The sequence below is a fragment of the Acomys russatus genome, chromosome 9, assembly GCF_903995435.1.
Source record: "Acomys russatus chromosome 9, mAcoRus1.1, whole genome shotgun sequence".
Taxonomy (NCBI): Eukaryota; Metazoa; Chordata; class Mammalia; order Rodentia; family Muridae; genus Acomys; species Acomys russatus.
In genome coordinates, this window is record NC_067145.1 from 26,770,120 (window position 1) to 26,792,303 (window position 22,184).

Consider the following 22,184-nt stretch of genomic DNA (forward strand, 5'->3'; position numbering starts at 1 on the left):
CCTGCCTCTGCCTCCCGAGTGCTGGGATTAAAGGTGTGTGCCACCACCACCCAGCAATGCTTTATTGAAATGTGATGCTTTCTGCAATTTTGTAAGAATTTTAAATACCAGTGACATTGATTCCACTATTAATTATGACAGGTTTTTCAAAGTGTTATTTCATAAACAAAATAAATAATAAATACCAGGGGGCTTTTGTTTAACCGTTGAATATGTTCTAATTTAAATGTGTGCTTTGCACATGATGCTAGGGTGCCACATTCACAAAGTAGCAACTGTCACTTTCCTGTTGGACCCACACCTGCCCTGCTCCTCCCTGCCTCAGGAATTGGTTGGAAGGTTCAGCTGTACCACAGTGATTTCTTCCTATTTGAGCCCCATCACTGACCAAAGGGTAGCCACTGGCTTCTTCCCAACCTCTGACTTGAATTAACGTTCCCTCTGTTGCTGTGATACCCACTGCAGAAGGTTCTGTTGCTCCCTGAGACGCTGTCAGCTCCATCTCCATCTTATGGAAGCCTCAGAATCTTGTGGCTGAGGTGTCTGAGCTGAAGTCCCTTCTCCTTTCCTGAAGCTCCCATCGTACCTTGCCTGGCCCTCCATGCTATGTATATGCTGTTCTTTCTAGTGCCTTCTACAGGGTGAACCAAAATCACCAAGGCTGAACATGAACTGTGGTTTTCAAGTCAGAAAGAAGTTTTATTGTAGAATAAAGGCTTTATCAGAACGGCCTTTCGTATTTACTTTTGTGAGCCACGGCTGCCTGTATTCTAGTGCACACAGATGCGCTGCTTTTGGTCTTCCATGTATGCCGGATATTTTTCAAAAGTAACATGTTTAACCAGCCATCTCCAAGTAAAATTAAGCAATTGTTTCTGACACTGTGTGCATGAGATGTAGCCATTCATTGAGGAACTGTTCATTGGAGATATTTCAGATTTACATTTTAGGTAAATTCAAACTAATATGTGTGTGCACGTGTGTTTTCTCTTCAGATGCTACTAGTCTCATTATCTGAAGACTACTTTGATAAAAGTAAAAGGTGCAAAGGATTTTCTGTTCAGTCTTTTTGCTTACTTGATGCAAGCTCCTTTGAGCTAAAGCTTCCTAGTTTTATTTCTCCTTTTAAGACAATTTCTAACGCTGGCTCTATGTTCATGAAATAACAATCACTATAATTTAAGACTTGAAATCATGGTGAGATTATTCAGTTTGTGCATTCAAGATGACCCGACATATTGCTGCTGATTATTGGCGGTACTTCAAGACATCTGGACTTTGCAGGCAAGCAACAGTGGCCTTCAAGCTCCTGTGCCTCTCCCTGATATATGTGTTATCAATCCCCACTAGACCCTAGATGGCTGAGCTAAAGCAGTGCTCCTTACCCTGTGGGTTGCAACACCACTGGGGGTTGAATGACCCCTTCTCAGGAGTTTCAGATATCGTATGATTCATACCCTAAATTACAGTTAATGATGTATCTCAATGAGGAACGTTTTATGGTTGGGGGTTACGACAACATGAGGAACTGTATTAAAGGGCCACAAGCATTAGGACTCTTGGGAACCACTGAGCCAAATGCAGCCTGCTCTGAATCCCTCACAGCCTATCTGCAGAGTCTGTAGGGTGCAGAGGACCCTCACCATGGGCAATACTAAATGCATGAACCTAGGGCCAGGAAGACTTGCTCCAGTTCAGACGTGAGTCAAGTTCAAATTCACAAACGTGACCTTGTATTTGCATTCTGCGTCACTTTGTATCTTCTGTGCATGGGCAGCAGTCAGCACACTGACATCAGGGACCCAATATTGCCCCTTTGGGATTTTTCCTTCCTGGTATCCTACAGATGTTTTGATAGGCAATGAGGTTTAACATGTCCCTTGTTCCAGAGCTTGCAGCTTACGAGGCAAGTGGTAGATAGCAGCTCTCATCACTGGCTGCACTGGAGCCTCAAATTTAGAGGGCATTGGTGTCTGAACCCTCCGTCCAGAGTGGCCCATTAAAGAGGCTCTGCATTACTGACAGATGACTTCATGGGATAGAGAATTATGGCCATGTGTTTGGAACATAATCTGCTTCGCTGAGGACGGCTGTGCCACCTGGGTGTTTTATATCTTTCCTCTTTTCTCTTCACAGATTACGGCACCATTAAGAAAGTACGGGCCCCCCTGAGTCAGACCTCAGGCAGCTGTTTGCTAGAAGAGATTGAGCTTTTCCCAGAGAGGAGGAGGGACCCCATCAGGAGCCTACAGATCCTCCACAGTCAGAGTGTCCTCTTTGTGGGGCTGCAGGAGCACGTGGTCAAGATCCCCCTGAAGAGGTGCCACTTTCATCAAACACGCAGGTAAGGAATCCTACAGGTGAAGGCACCGATGCCAAGAAGCCTTTCCAGTTCCTGCAATCAGAGGGCCCTGGAGCCTTACATCATGTGCATGTTACAGTCCGGAATGCAGGGCCTTTGTTGAAATGGGTTTCTATGATCCTACGAATCCCTGATTATCTTTGGAGAACCATGTGGCCAACAATTGTGAGCAGTAGCAATCGGTGTGAAAATGAATTATTCAATATAACACTCGGTGATAATCCTGGGATTTAGTACTCCAGAATAAGTTAATATTTTATATGGAGAGAGAGAGAGAGAGAGAGAGAGAGAGAGAGAGAGAGAGAGAGAGAGAGAGAGAAGAATTTATGATTTTAAAAGGTTTATGCCCTTCTTCTTAGAGCTCCTTGAAAAGAAGCATTATTTGATGCTGGTCCAAAGCTTCATCTTTGTAGATCATCTATAGCATATTTCCTGCTCCCTAACACCATTGGCTATAGTTTATTCCTAGTTCCACCATCATGTAAACAGTAGTTAAGGGGAGGAAATCCTGGAGGTACAGGGAAGGCCAAGTGCTGTCAACGTTTGTTAGTGAGCCTAGCCTTTAATGTCCGAGCCTTCTCTCCAGCCCCATCCTTTTATTTTCTAAGAGGTCTCCAGTGCTGTCCACAATGTTCATTGGAGTTTGGTTTGGATACACTCAGGCCCAGCTGCTTAGGCCATGGAAAAGAACTGTGATCTCCATGAAGCTGACTAGAACTGTAGTGTTTGTAGTGCAAGAAAGTGAAAATGTATCCCAGCCTCTGACAGCTCTGCTCCTGTTTATGTCCATCCCCCTAAGCAAGACATACCTAACGGTTTATGTAGAAGTGACATTTTTACTAAAGTGCTGGCAGCACCCTGCCATGCGTAGCCCATTCCGGCTCTATACAGGGAGCCTGAGGCAGGAAATTCACAGTCACTGGTAATTTTGACCATAGCTCCCAGAGTGCTTTAGCCTCACTGTCTCCCCTCACAAATGTGACTTGCCATAGAATCAAATGGGATGATATATACACTGTAAAATCCAAAGCTCTTTGATGTTCTTGTATACAAGGAAGGGTTGTTTTTTAATATATATAACCATTACAATGGTTCCTTCAGGATGATTCTGTAAAATGGAATCTGTGTGACATTTCCAGCATCAGAAAGCTCTACAGAGCAGTATCTAGGTAGTCTTATTAATTTTACTGTGAATGTTGCTGCTGGATAGCCACATTTATTAGTGACCCTCTCTTGTATGTGTCTGATTTCTAACTTTAAGCAATAGCGGTTTGAAACTTGTTCCCTTAGCCAGGCATGGTGGTGAATGCCTATAATCCCAGCACTCGGGAGGCAGAGGCAGGCGGATCTCTGTGAGTTCAAGGCCAGCCTGGTCTACAAAATGAGTCCAGGACAACCAAGGGTATACAGAGAAACACTGTCTCGAAAAACCAAAAAAAAAAGAAAGAAAGAAAAGGAAGTAAAGAAAGAAAGAAAGGAAACTTGTTCCCTCGTATATTTCTGCAAGTCTGAGGCAGATGTCACTCCTTTCTGGGTGCAGATCCTTCTCTGGAAGGTTGGAGTACATCCAAGAGGCATATCCTAGCCAAGTATGGCTGGAAGGATACCAGCTTCCCAAGCCTTGTTCTGTTAGATCCAAGTTCTCCTCGGGACTTGCTGGGGTCGGGACAGGCTATCAGGCAGTACAGCATAGACCTGTGCCATATGAGCTGCGTCTGGCATTGAGTAGGAGTGCAGTCATGAAGCATGACACAGTCCACTGCTTTCACTCTGCTTCCCTCTGATGAGAACGGGGCACCTCGGCTCCTTTCAGCTCATGGAACTAAACCACGGCTCAGATTACCAAAAGAGCTACCGTCCCCACTGCTTGTCATGCCATGCGCCAGCGACACGATCTCGAATCCACAAAAGCTGGAGCCACCAGGTGCAGATGCCAGAAGTGAGCGGTTGATTTTTTGACTCCTTGAAGGAGAATAAGGGCACACGTGTGTCTTCCATAGCCTCTACAGGAGAGGGGGAGCTCTGTGTTTCTCTTGTAGCTGAATCTCCCCTCTGTTTATTTTTCACCTGCTCGGAGTGAAACAGCAAGAAAGCATAGCTCCCTTGTGAGCCGATATACTGGGCTTCTGTGTGCCACCGTGGTTAGGCTTGTGTTTGCCTCTTAGTATTCCATCTGAGAAGGAAATTCTAAAGGCTGTGGGCCATGCATCCCTCTGTGTATCTTCCAGCATGCTTCTCTGAGTGCCATCCTCACATAGGAGGATGAGAAAGCCTCCCCAGTTACAACTCACAAGAAGACTATTTTGTAAACACTGCATGCTTGGATTTTTAAAATGAGTTATAGGAAAAATAGAGGTTTGTTTTTAGAGAGACAATTTTCATCTTCTAGAAATATACTTAATGAAGCACATTGATTAGGAGTGGGCTAATAACACTATTATGTGATTTTTTTTTTTTTGGCCAAATGCCATTCTATAGTAAAATATCATTTATTTGGTTTTAGTTTTAGTAAATCAATTTCATAAATGAAATTTGTGCTATTTAAAAAGAGAAAGCAAGCTTATGCAGCTAATGTGCCACAAATGTAAATTTGACACGAAGGAGAAATTGTCTCACAAAAATCTTTATATATTTCCTTTTGTTGGCTATCTGTTTTTCAATGATAATTCATGTAATTTCACAGTGCATTTTAAATTTCTAGTAATATGTCCTTGATCACTGAGTCAACTCTGAAAGTGCCATTCCATTCTCACTGTTCGGATGAAGGCTGGGCGTCCAGATGGCAACGCCCACTCAAAGTCACATACATCCTTCAGTGACTCACTCAGATCAGGGCCAGCCTGTCTGCCCCACATCCAAGCTGTAGTGACAGTTTATTCTTTGTGCCAAGAAGTCACCACAGATAGGGACAAATCTCATGAGTTCACTTTCAGCTACGTTTCCTCAAGACAGACTGTCTAGGACAGAGGTCTCCCAATTTGTGGGTAGTGAATCCCAAGAGACCATTGGAAAACACAGGTATTTATTATGACGAACCACAACAGTAGCAAAATCACAGTTATGAAATAGTAATGATCTAACTTAATAGTTGGGGGTCACCACATCATGAGGAACTGTATTAAGAGTCAGAGCATTAGGAAAGTTGAGAACCACTGCTTTAGGACAGGGAATGTGGAAATGGTAGCTGTGATGTCTTCCTATCAGCTTCCTCATCCTTGTCCTTGCCATATGGCAGGTGAAACCAGCATGAAGCAGGTTGCCAAAGCATCCCAAGCTGAGTATCTGCTCCAGTCTTCTCAAGGTGACCCTACAGCGTTCGAGGAGGCTGCCAACTTGTCCATGGTTCATCTTCACTGTAGCTCAGAAAACATCATGTTAGCATGGGCCTTTCTCTAAATGTTATTTTAGAAGAAAAATATCTTAAAGTTCTAGTTTAGTTAAATTTTATCACAAAAGTGAATAAATATGTGGATTTTAGTGTTAGCATTTTTGGTGCTGTCATTTAATAAATATCATAGATGATCATGAAGGCGATTGAGCTAAATCCAAAGCCTTGGAGTTGGTGTCATCTCTGTGAATATCCTTTACTATACAAAGGCTGAGAACAGGTATTTACATATTTCATCACATGAGCTGATGTTTACTGGTTCTTAAGGTACCTGGGATCTAACGTTGCCAGGTGTAGGTCAATGTTTGACTACCTCATTGGTGCCACATCCCGGGCCCTTTTCTCCTGGGTACACTGCCCTTTGAGGAAAGAAAAGTTGAAGATGGCAGAGCACGGGGTGGGGCTGCCAGAACAGTCACCGACTACCTCCCTGCCTGGCTTACATACTGATGCAAAATCACAACCTGCACTTAGAGTATTGCACAATGAACTTGGGGCATTCCCGTTCACCAAGTCAAGAAGCAGAGACCACAGGACTCTGGCTTTCCCAGCCATATCTAGAAGTCAGGCTTTTATCTCCTCCCACCTGTGATAGTCTTACAAGTCCTAAGATTGTTACAGCTCTTCAATTCTCAGCAAATGAAAGCTTAGAAGATTAGTAGGAGGGCTCTTGACACACACTGGTAAAGTCATCTTTAGAAGGTACACTAACTAGATCCAGAGCTCAGCAAACATTCTCTGCAAAAGAGCAGAAACTATTCCAAGTACAAGATTTCTGTAGCGAGGAATGAGCTTTTGCCCTCGTGTGTGGCTATCATGACATGGCAAGGCTATGGGCTGATCAAAGCTTGACAATAAATGGAAAGGTAAAATCTACAAGCTGCTTTTGGATTCAGAGAGTGTATGACTTATTGATTATACTAATCAAGACCAGGGAAAAAACATCATCCTTTCGACACAGTACTCCACAGAAACACAGCCAACCAGAAGAGGTGCAGGACCAATGCCACAAGACTGCCAAGGCACTTGCTCATCCAGAGGGGGTTCCCTGAGATGCTGAGTCATTAGGGAACCTGAAACTCTCTCTTATGTGAAACAAGACAGAAAGTCAGCACTTCTGGAGAACACCAGAGGGGTGAACAGAGCAATGGGTACCAACGTCATGACATCAGCCCTAGACTTCACAGAGGAGGGAGGCAGGAAGGGGGTGACTTTACAGCAACTCATGCAAACCCACTATCCTAGGATCTGAATAGTTTTGCAGCATTGTGCTGATGCTTACGTTGTAGGTGTGTTGCCACTGAACCTGTGACATAGGAATGGTCGCCATGGTGCAGGAGTGGAAACAACCGTGTGTCTGGTCTGTTTAGGTAAAACTCAGTAGCGGGATACAAGTGGCCTATAGATTTTCATTCACTAATTCCTGAGTTAAAACTGTCTGACTTTTGGCCAGAAATGTTTCTGTAGATGCTAATACAGAAACAAGTTATTAAACTTAATAAATGATTAAATTGCAAAGATGTATTAAAAAACCCAATGTTTTCTGAATCTCATAGAATTTCTATACTTTGGAAACTCATGCATTCTTTATTTATTTATTTTTTTTATTTGACCCTCATCACCTATGAAAGATAAGATTAGCCTATCAAGTTGTAGAGCTCCCACTCTGTGGACCTCAAAAGAGGCTCAGTTTGTATTTGATGACTCGACAGGTAGGCTCTGCTTCTATTGTCCTGCTATCTTATCATAATATAGTTGGAGTGGTGGCAGACAACAACCTGTGGAAAAATAGAAGAGTATGGTGCTATAAATAGCAAAAAGAATCTGTGATCGTTTTGTACTTCTCTTGTATGGTGTAATTGGGGAGAGAAGAAAAGCCCGCCCAGGAGCAGACAGAGCCCAAAAATGAAATAGCAAATGGACTCCTCTACAATTGTGTCTTTATAAATCTAGAAAAAAAAAAAAAGATGGAACCCTTATGAAAATAATCTTGGGCTTCACTGGGCAGAGCTGCTGTCTAGTCACTCTTAAATCAGTTAGTGTGTAACAGTGTCATTAAGCTAAAAGAATTAATACCTCATTACGAAAACTCATGTGGAAATTAAGTACTGTAGGACATTCATTGATTTAAAGGGCAAAGTTTTCAAAGGTAGACGTAATAGATCGGTACCATTATTAATTAAATGTTCTCTAAATACACCATTTTTCCAATCAGAAAGTATACCACATGCTGAGAAAGTAAAAGCATGCACCCATGGTCCCAGTGGGAAAGCTTCAGCCAGCTTGTTGGGTATCACACAAGCATCCAGAGGGACTTTTGACAAACACGTTCCTCTTCTACAATTAATTTATTGATTCCCAAAGCTCAATGTATGGAGCTTCTAACTATATTGGTATTCATTCTCTTAGCCTGTGAAGTCTGTGGATTTCTTTTGTCAGCTCATTCGCAATATATTTATAGCATTTAATACATTCTAAACACGAAGCCAATTCCTGAGTGTATGATGACAAATGATTCATTGGTGACCCTGCATGTGTGGGGCTCAGAGTCTAATGAGAGTTTCTGCCGTAAATAAAATTATCTGAATATCTAATGCAGAATGGAGTCAACAGTTCATGGGGTTGTATTACATTTTATTCCAAAATGGATTTATCGTTAAATCCAATCCTAGACCATGCTAGGAATTAATCCCCTCACCTGATGTCCAATTATTTTTTTAAACCATATCTGAATTATAACTGGTTTTTTAATTCTCAGCTACTAGAACTTAAGCACCAGGTCACGACAACACATTCAGTGGTTCTCTCCCTCATGGGTCACTCTGAAGCCATTAATAGTGGCTGTGGCCACTTCTCTATGTATGCAATGATTGTAACTGTTTAAATACGGAGGGGAAGAGAAATCACATACACCCACATGTTACTTGCAGCAGTACAAAGAGCTTTCTCCCAGGACTCCCAGCCTGGGGGCAGGCTGGAACACAATGTCCTTTAGCATTATTCTATCACCCCCTGAACCTCGCCAAAGGGAAACGGAAACTCTCAAAATGTGGTGGAAAGTAGAACATAAACTTCTGTGACCTCCGCTAGTACTAACAGCTGTACATTACATTATTGCTCATCGTGCGATTAGGAGGAAAAGGCACAGGCTTGATATATGTAGTACAGGAAGCGTGCCCAACTTGAGCGGTGTCTCATTAAAGACAGTACCGTATTATACATGCAAACTCCCTAGGACTGATCACTCTAGTATCATGAAGGGAGCCTCCACTTCATGACAGATCTACCTCTGGCACTCATAACACACTTTGGTTTGGGTACACAGTAAAAACAAAGAAAATGTATACACACCATCACATAGATGGGCTGTGGTCTGCCTGTCTTCCATAGTGCCAAGCTGTCATCCTTACACCTCTGACCTATAAGTGCTTTTCTTCCCTGTCTCTTATTTGTGAACGATTTGAATGTAATCATGTTACTGTGACAGTGATATACAGGTTTCTAAGAACAGGGAAGTGTGCTTAAAAAAAAAAAAAAAAAAACATTCCATAGATAAAATTGATTCCTATAGGCTCTGAGTCTCCCTTTAGTGTGGCTTGAGCTAGCCAACAGTTTGGGAGTCTCCTTCCTGTTGCGTATTTAAAGACAGTGTGCTGCTGGCCTAAATGGAAATCTGTGTGTTCTAACCAGGCAGCTAGATGGTTTTAGTTGTCAGTGGAGAAGCACAGCTGAAAGGCCTTACTAAGAATACTCATCCCTGTCCAAGAGATACCCCACAGGCTTCCTGCTTATGAGCTTCAGGTGCACAGACGTACAAATAGTTCCATGGAAAACGAGGACTGCAGCAGCATCCTTGGCTCCAGGCCTGCCGCAAATTGTCAACAGCAGCAGGGCCTGAGCTCCCCATAGATTTTTTTATTGCTGTAGAATCTACTGAACTCATGATTTTAAGACTATAACCATTCCCTGTGTGCTAAGAAAACATTCTACGTTTAAAATCATTATGAACTTAGGACTCATTCAGACCCCGGATTGACCTCAGTGTGTGACAATGAGCAAGAAATCCGAGCCTCTGGGTATGTGGTCACAAGAGTGATAACAGAAATGGAGATTATATAGTTGGTTAGGACATAATAAGAATTCAACACAACATGATTACTGTTCTATTCGGATGAAGTGTTACCAGCAGTGAGTGCAGGTTCTGCCAAGATGGCACTGCCCACAAGTGATCTTTTTTTTTTTTTTTTTTTAAACTCTATGTGCATTCCATTGAAAGCTGGGTTTCCAAACCTCCCTGTGTCCCACAAGCAAGACAAAAATCAAACACACTGCCTGATGGTGTTGTTTGCCTACTGCCCCAGTTCAAGATCAGCCTTAGCTACATGTGGACAACCTGTCACATAAGATACCGTAAGCTGGCGTCTCAGTCAAACAGAACATAACCTAACGGCTCCGTAGATTGCTTTCACCCAGCTGCATTCATTGTTTCCGACTCGGCTCCATACAGCGAAATCTCCATCAGACACTTTCTCTGTCTGAGCAAATGAGGAGATGCAAATGCTTGTGAGGAGTGCTCTCTCTTCTCAGCGTTTTGTTTGCCCTTTGAAGTGTGCAGTATGTACAGGGCTGCCTAGCTCTTTAATGGGTCTCGGTGGTTCTTGTTCGGTGCTTGGGTTAGAGACTTGCCTCTAGTACTTCAAACTCTAGTCTTTTCTGATATGTAGCAAGAAAGAATAAAGATTTGCGGGAAACAGTGCATTTGATTGTGTTTGATCGTTGGATGCCATTTCTATAACCAACGGAATCATTTTCAAATCCTGCTGCTATAATGTGCTTGGCCTGGTTACAATTCTAAACTTGATAATTATGCTGTATATATTAAATATAAATATTTTTTATTTTAAAATAGCAAATATTTAAATATAAGAGACAAAATTATTCTCAGGAAAGCAGATAAAATAATACCAGTAATTAGTTTTACCCAAAGTTTTATCAGTTTTGATATGACTTTCTCTAATCAAGTACCTTAAACTCATTGATTTTTATAATTTCATTCTCTCTGGCATTCTTATTAAGATTAAGAATAAAGAAATATGAATTAAAAAGAAATAAATGCCACTTTCCCCACAGCTACATCCGCTGGAAACTCTTCTTTATGTGGACTCTCTAAGAGACCCAACTTCCACAAATAATAAGTCACAGTGATTGGTTTGGTGTAGAGAAAGAGGAAATTATAAGTATGTGGGCCTTCTATTAAGTGGGCATTTGTGTTTGGATAGCAATTGTAATATTTAAAGAGTAATGAAATGTTAAAAAAACAACCAGAGCCCTCAGTGTGGTAAAGGCAGCTGTTACTACAGGCAGAGTTTTGGAGCCCAGAACCTTCACTCTAATACAGAAACTTGCTTCAGGTCTCCGGGTGGCTTTACAGGCAGGGTAGGTCCTAAGCAGGGAAGGGGGTCTGTCCAATGTCTCACCTTTTGGAAGTTGGATTTTTTACCTAGAGGTCATGTTCCTTTAATAAAAATATACAAAGGAACTTGAGCCTTTTGAATGGTTCTCTACGTGTAGCTGGGCTTTAGTTACCCATAATTGTGAAAATAGACTCATAGATGGAGCAGATCCCAAGGTGAGGCACATGCTGGGTGTGTCCTTCTATCAGTGAGAAATGGCTCCCAGCCCCTCTTGAGAGTTACAAGCATGAGTGTCACTCCCAGGCCCCCATCTCTCTGTCACCACCAGGTAATGTCAACACAGGAATCAGGGGGCTTTCAGAACTTCCCTGAGTCCCCACCTCAACTAGGTCTGCTTCGTAAGGCACACTTTAAAGGTCCCCACTCCCTGAAGCACCCTGTGGATATTTTCCTACAGTAAATGAACTGCGCAGTCAGTGTGTCTTCATGTGTGCTTTCAGTGCCTGCATTGGCGCCCAGGACCCTTACTGTGGCTGGGATGTGGTGAGGAAGCAGTGCACAAGCCTGGAGGGGAGTCTGAGCATGACGCAGTGGGAGCAGAGCATCTCTACCTGTCCGGTACGTGCCCGCCCTGTCCAGCTTCCAAACGGATTGCCCATGAGAGGCAGACACACCATGGCTTACCTTTCAAAGTGGATCCAGTGTTGCCAACCTATCAACAAATTTGTGTTTCCTAAACTTCTTCTGTTCCTGGCTTGCAGAAAGGCCACACAGGATGCTCTCACCTGCTTTACGTTGATTTGAAATGCTTACGATTCAAAAGGCCTATTGAGTTTAAGATCATGGTTTTTACAGTTTTCACTTTTTTTTTTTTTTTTTTTTTTTTTTTATACACAAGAGTTTGGTGTGAACGCTTATCCTTGCTACACTAATATAATGTGAACTTCCACACTTATTCCTTTCCCTTGGGGCCTATAATCTCAGAAGCTGACGTAAGTAAAGGTTTGAAGAACAAGTTAAAGGATATTACTGTGGCACCGTGTGGAGCAGATTCATAGACCTTCGTCAGGGTCACAGGAAGGCCTGGAAGAAGCAGCCTTGCGTCCATTCCCTTGTTGGATCATGAGGACTGATGAGAAACTAGCCTGTATTTACAGTCCCTGAATACAAAAAGCAAATCTCACTGTTTGCTCAGCTCATCTGCTTGGGTCCTCGCTTGCAGTAAACAGTTTTTCTTTGTTTCTCTCTCAGGCAGCAGCGCATCCTTTCTTGTGGTTCTAGCTTATGAGCAGAAACTGCCAACACCAATATGCTTAAAGTAGTGGGGCAGTTACTCCCCAGGTAGTCACTTGGTGTCACCCAGCTGTGGATCTCTGCATGTTGGATGTAAGCAGCTCTGCAAGGCAAGGGTAGGGGCAGATGGGGAAGCTACAGATTTCCTTTCCCTGGGTATGTTAGACATGTCTCAGGCTTCCCGGTTGTCAATGCAGCTTCCAGAAGCTGCTCCTTCCAGAGTTAATGCAGGTGCTAACGGAGCACGTCGTTCAGCTGTGAAGGAAATGGAGCAGAGTGAAACTGGGAAGGTAGCTTCCTTGCCAGATGTTTCTGTGGGTGGCGAGTTCTTCATACAAAGAGCCAGCATAGATGTCGTTGCATTGAGGTGTTCAGCACTCCCATATGGAGATAGACCACAGTTCTCAACCTGTGAGTTGCAACCCTTCTCCCCAGAGAATGGCCCTCTCCAATGACCCTTTCACAGGAGTCCTATATTAGATAGCCTGCATGTCAGATATTTACATTATGAGTCATTAGAGTAGCGAGTGCAGTTATGAAGTAGCAACAGAAGCAGTTTCATGCTTGGGGGTCACCACAACATGTGTCACGTGTTAGGTCACAGCGTTAGGAAGGTTTAAAACCACTATCTTAGATCCTTTGGCTTTATTTCTTGTTTTGATCTTTGATTGTAAATGGAAACTCCTCTTCCTTATCTCTTAAAAATGGATTGAAATACACCATGAACTAAGGAAATCTCCTTCTCGGTGCTGAACATGTTAAGAGCGCAGAGACAGTCACCTTACATTTTTTGTAGAAGGTAAAAGAAGAGCATTCAAAACGTCAGTCTTCATGGACATCAGTGCCTGTCCCTGCATACTTTTGTCCTTGCAGTTTTAATGGTTAAAAAAAAAGTACAAGAAGCAGGTAATATAGATGTGCTTTCTCTTAAGTGGTAAGAACATTTCTCCTGCACTCGTGGTTGCTAAGATGACTATGCAGAGGAAAATTCACCCCATGTATTTGCTTTATAACAGATGTACATTTTTGGATTTCCTACAATAAAAATATGAAATGGAAGGAGTCAATGTTTGAGACATGCCCAAAGAGTTGTCACCCAAATTGTCTCAAGCTAACAAGAGAACAGATCCGGTTAAATTCTCAAGGTAGCAGGGGCATGTTATGCTACTCAACCTCAGTCCTGAGATGTGACCACAGACCCAGGTCAGCTACACATAACAAGGTCTGATTTTCTAGATGTGAGATGTGTCTCTTGTATGGAAGTCCATCCTCTTACCCAGGATTTGTTCATACCAAGATATGCTTTTGGCAAGCTAAGGATATTTTTTTATTTTGTTTTGTTTGTTTTTTCAAGACAGAGTTTCTCTGTGTAGCCTTGGCTGTCCTGGACTCACTTTGTAGACCAGGCTAGCCTCAAACTCACTTCCATCTGCCTGCCTCTGCCTCCCGAGTGCGAGTGCTGGGATTAAAGGCGTGCACCACCACCTCCCGGCAGGATATTTTTTTTTAAAAAACGGCAATTATCTTACTTAGGTTTTAAATTGTTTAGTTTAAGGCATCATTTCTATTTTACTTATTCTTTTGTTTCACTAAAATGAAATATTTCATTTATTATATAAATCTACGGTGTCCATGTTTCATGATTTTGATAGGATATTGATTTTAAAGTGTGTGCTTTATGCATTGGTGTCACTTTAACATAAGTCTCTCTGGTTGTACTTTCCATACTGAGGCCCCAATCCAGGAATTGACACTTGTTGGCCCAGTGCTGTGTTACCAGTGTGTGTCTGGTGTTGTGGGTGCAGTATTGTACGGGTTCTAAGATGCCCGCTGATTTGAGACATGGTAAATGCCAAAAGGATTTTGCAGGCAGATAATAGTCCTCATTCCTTCTGAGTGATGCTCGCCTACACCTTTACCTAAGGCAAATGGAATATTATAAGTGGAGGCCTTTTGCAGGAAAACAGGCATTCCTATTTTGTATAGACTTATATGTGGAAAGAAAACACAGTGATCTTGTTACATTGAGTTCATTTAGTCAAAGGCATGTTGATAGGAAGAGACACCCCAGACTCACTTATGTGAACCCAACGAAAGAAGCAAACATCCAAATCCCAGGTCAGGGGCTAGAGAGATAGGTCAGTGGTTAAAGAATATACCCTGCTCTTGCAGAGGACCCAAGTTTGCTTTCCAGCACCCACATTAGGAGGCTCTCAACTTCCTTGACTTCACCTCCTGGCCTGTATGGGCACCTGTACTCCCCCCTACATACACACTCAGATATACATGTACAAATAACTGAAATCAAAACAGACAACTCTTTTCTTTACAATACTCTGTGTCTGCGACATGGCAGCAGTGAGTTTCCTAGCATGGGCATTCGAACTTCACACACTAGGTATGATTTTCAGCTGTTTTAGTTTGCTTGTGATACTATAGGAGAGTCCCTGAGACTGAGTCATTTATAAAGCACAGGAATTTATTACCCACAAAAGCATACAATATCAAGGCACCGGCATTGGCTTTGGTATGAATTTCTGCTGCCCCTCCCCCCCACTTGGGAGAAGGTAGGAGAGCATTGGAGCCAGGTCAACATGACAATCCTTTAGAAAAACAAGTGACATATCCACCCAAGAGGAACCTTCATGGCTTGATCAGTTCTCAACAGCCCATTAAATGCTATCACCATGGCAACACTTGAATTTTGGAGAAGATACCTCAAACTGTAGCAGTAGCTCTCTAGGGCTTTCATTCTGAAAAAAAAGCCTACCTCTTTTGCACTAAAGAGGACCAGTTTTAAAATATCTACACATTTTAACTCCAGGAGACTGTAAAAATAATTTACTGACATACTATAGAAAATCCCATTTCCTTAAAAAATTTGAAGTAAAGACATTTCTGTCCAGTTAAGAAAGTTGTGGTTCTTGAGTAACTAGCATACTTAAGCTAACATATTCAGACCAAGGTCACATACATGTCCTTGCCAAAGTTGTAGTGTTGTGAACCAAGAGTCCTGTTGTCCTGGGAATCTACCTGGGCTTCACTTATGCTCTAATACCATTTATGTCCTTTGAGGATTAGCCACCATCTTATATGATGTCAAACAATGAGGACGAGTCTTTGCTTCAAAACAAAAGAACCAGTAAAACCCGTGAACCAGGTGACCATCTCAGTGTCTTCTCAGGGCACTGTAACTCGGAGCTTTACGTGAAGAGATGCCAAGGCAGTGGCCAGGACCAGTGCCTACATTTAGATGGCAGCAGCTGAACTTTTGATATGGTTGTCCAGGGTTCTATAACCACAAGGAGAAAAGCCAGGCTTCCTATTTCGAGTTCCTTGCAGGCTCTGATCTACAGGAACACAACTTCCCAGATCTCAGGATCTTCTCAAATGAGGGAGTGATAGAAGGAAGAATGACCCAACTCTGTCCTTTAGATTCATAGGACGGATGAGACACTGTTTCTTCATTTTGCGATAAAACTTCCCATGAGAGAGAAGAGAGAGAGAGGGATGGAGGCCAAAGGGTCAGAGTTCCTGGCTAATAAAGCAGAATTTAGGAATTTGTTCATGCAAACACTGTTTTTATCTCTACCTGAGCTTCTTGGGCCAGGCTCCCTCTCCCAACTAAAAGGGGCCTAGAAGGCACTTCTGACTAATGACCTTTTCTAAGTTGTGACGTACAGGACAGAAACCAGCAGCTCCTGCTCCTTCACAGCTTCAGCTGCCCCAAGATGTTGAGATTCCTCCTGGTGTCCCTGAGAAGGGATGTGCCCTAAGTGTCATTGTGTGTATAGGAGTTGTGGTGCTTGACTCTCCAAGTGTTGCTCACCGCAGGGCCTGTGGGTACTTCAATGTCTATGGTGATCCCTAGGAATGGGTGTTATTGCCCTTCTCTTATTGATGAGCTAACTAGGACTCACAAGTTCTGAATAAAATCCCTTCTATTCACTAGTGCACGACAGGCCTCACAGGACTGCAGCCTAGTCCTCTGCGAAGGTGCATCTTTCCGTGCAGTTCATCTGCAGAGATAAGCTTAGGATGGAAATTAAATTGATGTCATAACATGAAGCAAAACTTCCTGGGGAGCTTATCCAATATCCTGCTTCATGCAGGCACTGGGTGTAGATATGAAAGGCTTTGAAAATAAAGGATGATCTAGTAATTCTGAGGAAAAGATGTCCAGATAAAAATTTAAGATTCAGTTCGGCCATGGAAGAGCAACAGTTGGAGGGATTGGGGTTGGGGGCGGAGGTGATGGAACACTTTTGCTACTTTGCTTATGACTGCCTGTGACTATTTCCAAATGATCCAGTTCCTGCCTCTGGACTCTATAGGCACCCACACATATACATGGACACAGATACACACACACACACACACACACACACACACACACACACTAACAAAAAACAAAAGCAAAAATGTAAAAATTTATAGCCAGATAGAAGAAGAATACAAAGATGTCCTGGGGGGACATGTGCACCCAAATAATGCATGCACACAATGGGCCAGTGGAGAATTGGTGAATGAATGAATTGACGTGAAAAGATTATTCTGAGTAACAAACAAAAAAAAAATGGGCCCTCTTTAGCTAGCCCTGGAAAGTCATTATTTCCTCAATGTAGGGGAAGGCAAGGTGGGGTGCACCTGGCTCTTGAGAGCCTCTTACAGGGGAAAAGATATAAGAGAACCATATTATATAGAAGGGCAGCTGAGAACACTGTACAGGTTTCTGAACCGATTTGCTCACACTGATTGTTGGACCTTTTACAGACACAGCTAGCTTGGCATGTGGTGAGGATACGAGGAAGGGACATGTTGAATACCCCATGGTTGCCATGCACTGCTGGGGTGCAAGACATGTTTTACTCTGGCTTTGATTTGATATCATAAAGCACATGCTTCAAGAAGAATATCACTTGGGAGGAACCTAGAGAGAATTTGGGACAGTTTACTCTAGAGTGCTTTCTTTCATTTTATTTTTTTCTCAGTACTGGGGTAGGATTCAGGCCTTGTCTGTGCTAGCCACATTGCAGCTTATCATACCAATAGCCGGCACATATGCCTTTATTCCAGATATCAGTTCAAGGAAAAATCTGAAAAATTTAAAATGTCCCAATTTCAGAACTGAAGGCCCAGGATGCACACCATTATCCCTAGTCTCCTCTTCTAGACAGATCTTCAATCTAAGACATTCAGGATCCAACCAGGCATGTGGCTGATGCTGTACAGGAAGTCCCTCACTGCTCCTACACATCCCTGAGGCTTGCAAGTTCTTCTGGTTCCAGGATATAATGTAACAAACTTAAGCAGCCCTGGACTGAAGGCGTTTTCTGTCCTTGCAGATTAGTCACTGTTCCTACATTCTTATCTGACCAGTGTCTTCCCAATGCCTCTCCCTCAACTATTTTATGAAATTAACTAGTGTGCTTCATTGGTCTCTATGCATTGTCACATATCAAGTAAGCCCTCCCTTTCTGTGCTATTATTATTATGAACTCATTTGGGGCATATATATGTAGGAAGGAAATTCTAATGGAATCTCTCTGCCTAAAACTCTTATTTCAAGCCAGACCCATGGAAAGAACAGAGAATGACAGGTATAGTGAATCTTCTTGAGAAACAAAGGAAGATGGTTGCCAGGGACAACTAAAAATACCTAGGGACATTTTAGAATGTCAAAAAAAGGTGAATGTTACATTACATTGCACCTTCACATGTCAATGCTGAAAGCAGGGTATATTTTAAAAGCAGAAACATTCTTCTTTCTTAGCTAGAGAAAAACAGTCTATATAGATTCCCTCCACACTCTCTTTTTGGGTTACTCACAAGATTTAAGTCCTATGTGTATCCTTAAGAGCAAGAGCAGTGACCAAGGTCACAAGGAGTCCATGTGTGTCATTTACCTTTTCACTGCTGTGACAAAACAACAGCTGTGAAAACAAACTTGAAAGGGAACAAATTTACTGTGCCCCACAGTCTCAATCCATGATCTCCCAGCATCCATGGATTCTGGGCCTGAGGCAAGGCTAGACATGATGGCAGTGAGCATATGGCATGTTCACCCTCCTGGAATGATCAACCTCCTGGCAGCATATGGCTGCTCACCTCCTGGAAGGCAGCAAGCAGAAAGAGGACAGGGGTCCAGGCAGGAGGCAACTGCCTACTCTGACCTATTGAATATAGCCATAGTAAGGAATTTTGCGAGAAAGAAGGTGGCTTCTGCCTGTCTGGCAGTGAGGAAGCTGCTTGTAGGAGAGGCAGCATCTTATGTAGGCCCTATATCCTTATAGTCCATTGAGTGGTAAACTTGATACAGTAATCCATTTGTGATAGTATTGCCCCCGTGGTTCATCCACTTCTTAATGGCACTACACTCTAGGAACCAAACACGTGAGCCCTTGGAAGATTTATATTCTAACCATGACTGCCTTAGACCAGCTAGGACCCACCATTAGCCTTGGACAATAATTGATATAAGAAGTCCCAACTCCCTCTTATTCAGAATGTTTCTTTCATAAAACTTGTCTCCTCTGGCATTCCTGTCCAGAGCTCTTTGGATTACAACCCTGAAGATTTCTTGTTCCCTACAGACAAGAGATGCATTTCAAGGAAGCACCTGGACTACATTGTGTGTGATTTCCTTTTCCATTTTCATTTCTTTGTCACTGTTACATTTTAGTTCTTCTTGGCCTTAGAGCATGAGTTTTTGCTGTACAGCATCCACACAGAGCTATATCCAAGGCATTGCTCTGTCCATCACCTTTGTATTTTCAAGGAGAAACACAATACAGGTGAACATGGAGGGAATTTTCTTTGACTCTAATCTTCTAATTTTCCTCAAACCATCTCTTCTCCTAAAAGTCCTGGGTACTACTTAGAGGATCTAGAAATCTTTGAATAAATAACTAAATTATCCTTACCCTACATTCCGTTCCCCTTTCCTCCTTGACTGAGAAGTGAGATGTATACAAGTAACCGATGGTAGCCAGGACCTCAGTTCCTTCCCCAGCCTTCCTTGCTAAGGCCTGCCCTTCCTTGATGTAGACTGTTCAACCTTCCCACCCACCTGTCCTGGACTCATCCAATGAATGTCATGGCAGGTGGCAGTGGTCTGGGCTGTATCGCCCTTGCCCATTAAGGGCTGTTTCTGTCTGAGTTTCATGAGTCTATGACTAAGGCTGTGCATGACACTGCTTGTCCAGCTCTGATGCTCACCTGGCTTCAGCAACCATACTACCTTCCTACCTGCCAGCTTAAGATAGCTGAAGCTCCTTACACAGCTTGCCGGTGGGTTCCACGACATCTCTCGACATTTCCCTAATGCCTTCTTATCTCATCGCCTCTCTGTACAATCCTGCAGACTGTCATTCTTTTTCCTGACAGGATCATGATAAGTTCATACATGTATTCTTCAGTGTGATGTCCCACCTACCATCTAGTTCCATTACTCTCTGGGGTTTTTTTTTTTCCATTTGTTTGTAGACTTCCTTCCCCCACAACAGGACTAGGCCAGAGTCTCATAAGCATATAAATAGGCTTGTACATGAGGAAGAGCCATTTTATATAGAATGTTATAATGGGGGTAATTTGTGAAACTTGCCTGAATGTTGCTGTTCTGTATTTGGGGCTTTTCAAGTTATCTTGACTTACATATTCATTTAGATTTGTGCTGTTTAGGTTTCTGCATCAGATCTGAAGAGTCATGACACATTGTTTTCACATATAGTTAGTTTTACTAGGAGGCCCTGGCACCCGTCTGTCATTTACAGAGCAGCCATAGACCCCCACCAGGCAGCTCTGAGCTCTATAGGCCTTTCCTTCAGTTTCTCTGCTCATCATTAGCTCAGTGGGCTGCCCATTCTCTTCCTGAACAATGCTGGCCAATGATATAAACCTGCCCATGATTTTAAAAATCAGACAGCATATTCAATGTGAAAATGCCCATGAGAGCAGTAGATGCCCTTTAGCTTCTTATCTATTGTAAGAATGTGTGTCCCAGATTCCCCTGTGGCCACTTGAGAGCAGTTTGGTCTAGTCTGCCTCAGGACACGCACAAGGATGCCAGGACAGAAGAAGCACATACCGTCATTCATTTGTGAAGCCAGAAAGTAAGCTGCACTCTTCCTGATGTGTCAGTTACTCAGGGAGCCTTGGGCTAGCCTGGAAAGCACAGGTGTGTCGTTCCCTGTAGCCCCCAGTACACCTCGTGGGTAGAGATTCCCTGCTACTTCTCATTTCTCTTGATGGACTCTCCTCACCTGGGCAGGCAGGTGGTACAGTGAGACTGTCAACTGTGTTCAGTACCCTAGGGCACAGTGGTGGAGAAGAGCTGACTCTGCAGGTTCCCAGGACAAGTCCACCCTGTCTCAGACAGTCAGGACCTTCTACAGATGGTAGCAATGACCTATAGGAATAGTCAGGATAGCGTGGGCCGTGGATAATGGATATGGCACAAACCACCGTGCTTGACCGATGCCTGTTCCCTCAACAGGGCACTTGGGCTTTGTACATTGAAAACAAGAATAACAATGTTTATGTAGCAGGCAGGGGTCTGTGTGTGATTGTTAGCATAGACCTACTTAAGTAACAAGTAAGCAAAAGAAGGAGGTTGGAGCATGAATGTGGGAAATGTCCAAAGTAGGGCCTTTGCTGATTTAACAAGTGATTGTCAACCCACAAGTTTGAATCATCTTGCCATGCGGGATGTGTTGCAGCTCAGAAGCACATGGTTCACTGGACCCTGATGGTCCAAGTAGGACCTGCAGCCAGGGGTGTTACATATGGGGATCTTAGAGATGAAGAAGCTTCCTCTTGGAGAATGTGCCTTTGGTTTCCACTTGTGTTGTAGCTTACTCTTAGATGGGGCAGCCCCGGGCTCTCACTTTGGCCACAGATTGTGTAGAAATAATGGAGATTGGTTGGAGGGTTCAGTTCTGCCTAGTTTTGGAAATATAAATACTTACTGTTGACTAGAGAAGAGAATGAATAGAGAAGCACACGAATAGAGCCATGTCTGTAGATTGTGACTAGCCAGCCTGCCAGTGAAAAACGCCATGTTAATATGTAAGCGTTTCTTATAGTACTTAGAGAAATAATGGCTCAAAAATTCTGTTGCTTCTGGGCTTGGTGCCTTTCATGTACTGACTGGCTGAGAAGACAGTCTGGAGCCAGCAAATGCAAATCTTCGTCAAATTGTCCAAGATTCATCTGTCTTCATATTAAAATGAAAAGGCTAGAACTTTAGTCCTGTCTGCTACTTTTTGGAAAGAAGATCTTGGATGGGGAACTTAACCTTTGGCCCCAGGAGCCTCTCTTCTCAGGAGATCTCTTATCATGTGTGTCAGAAAGCTGCTCCCTCTTCAGTGTTAAAGTATGGATGTACCAAACCCACTGGAACCCATCACCACACACCAGGTGTGGCCAGAGCCCAGTAGTCTGTCTTCAGTGACTTGCAGAACTCTGTAACACTGTGCACTGAGCTCTCTCTCTCTCTCTCTCTCTCTCTCTCTCTCTCTCTCTCTCTCTCTCTCTCTCTCTCTCTCTCTCTCTGTCACTACCTTGCATTGCTTCTTCTCCACCCCCACCAATGATAATAAAGCATTTTCCAATGACTCTCATTGACTGGGAACAGCCCAATGCTGTGAACTCCCGATATATTAATTCCTCTGTCATTATCTAAACTGTCCTTGGCATCAAGCATCCTGTCCAGCTGCTTTACTGGTCC

At 43.1% G+C, this 22,184-nt stretch overlaps 1 protein-coding gene across 2 annotated transcripts in view; it reads left to right on the plus strand.

The window, feature by feature from the left end:
• Sema5a (semaphorin 5A) overlaps positions 1-22,184 on the plus strand; it is a 480,974-nt gene that overhangs the window by 396,615 nt on the left and 62,175 nt on the right. For both annotated transcript variants that reach the window (XM_051151031.1, XM_051151032.1), the window contains exons 12-13: positions 2,137-2,344; positions 11,665-11,782. In XM_051151031.1, coding sequence (XP_051006988.1) covers positions 2,137-2,344; positions 11,665-11,782 — 326 coding nt within the window. The remainder of the gene's footprint in view (positions 1-2,136; positions 2,345-11,664; positions 11,783-22,184) is intronic.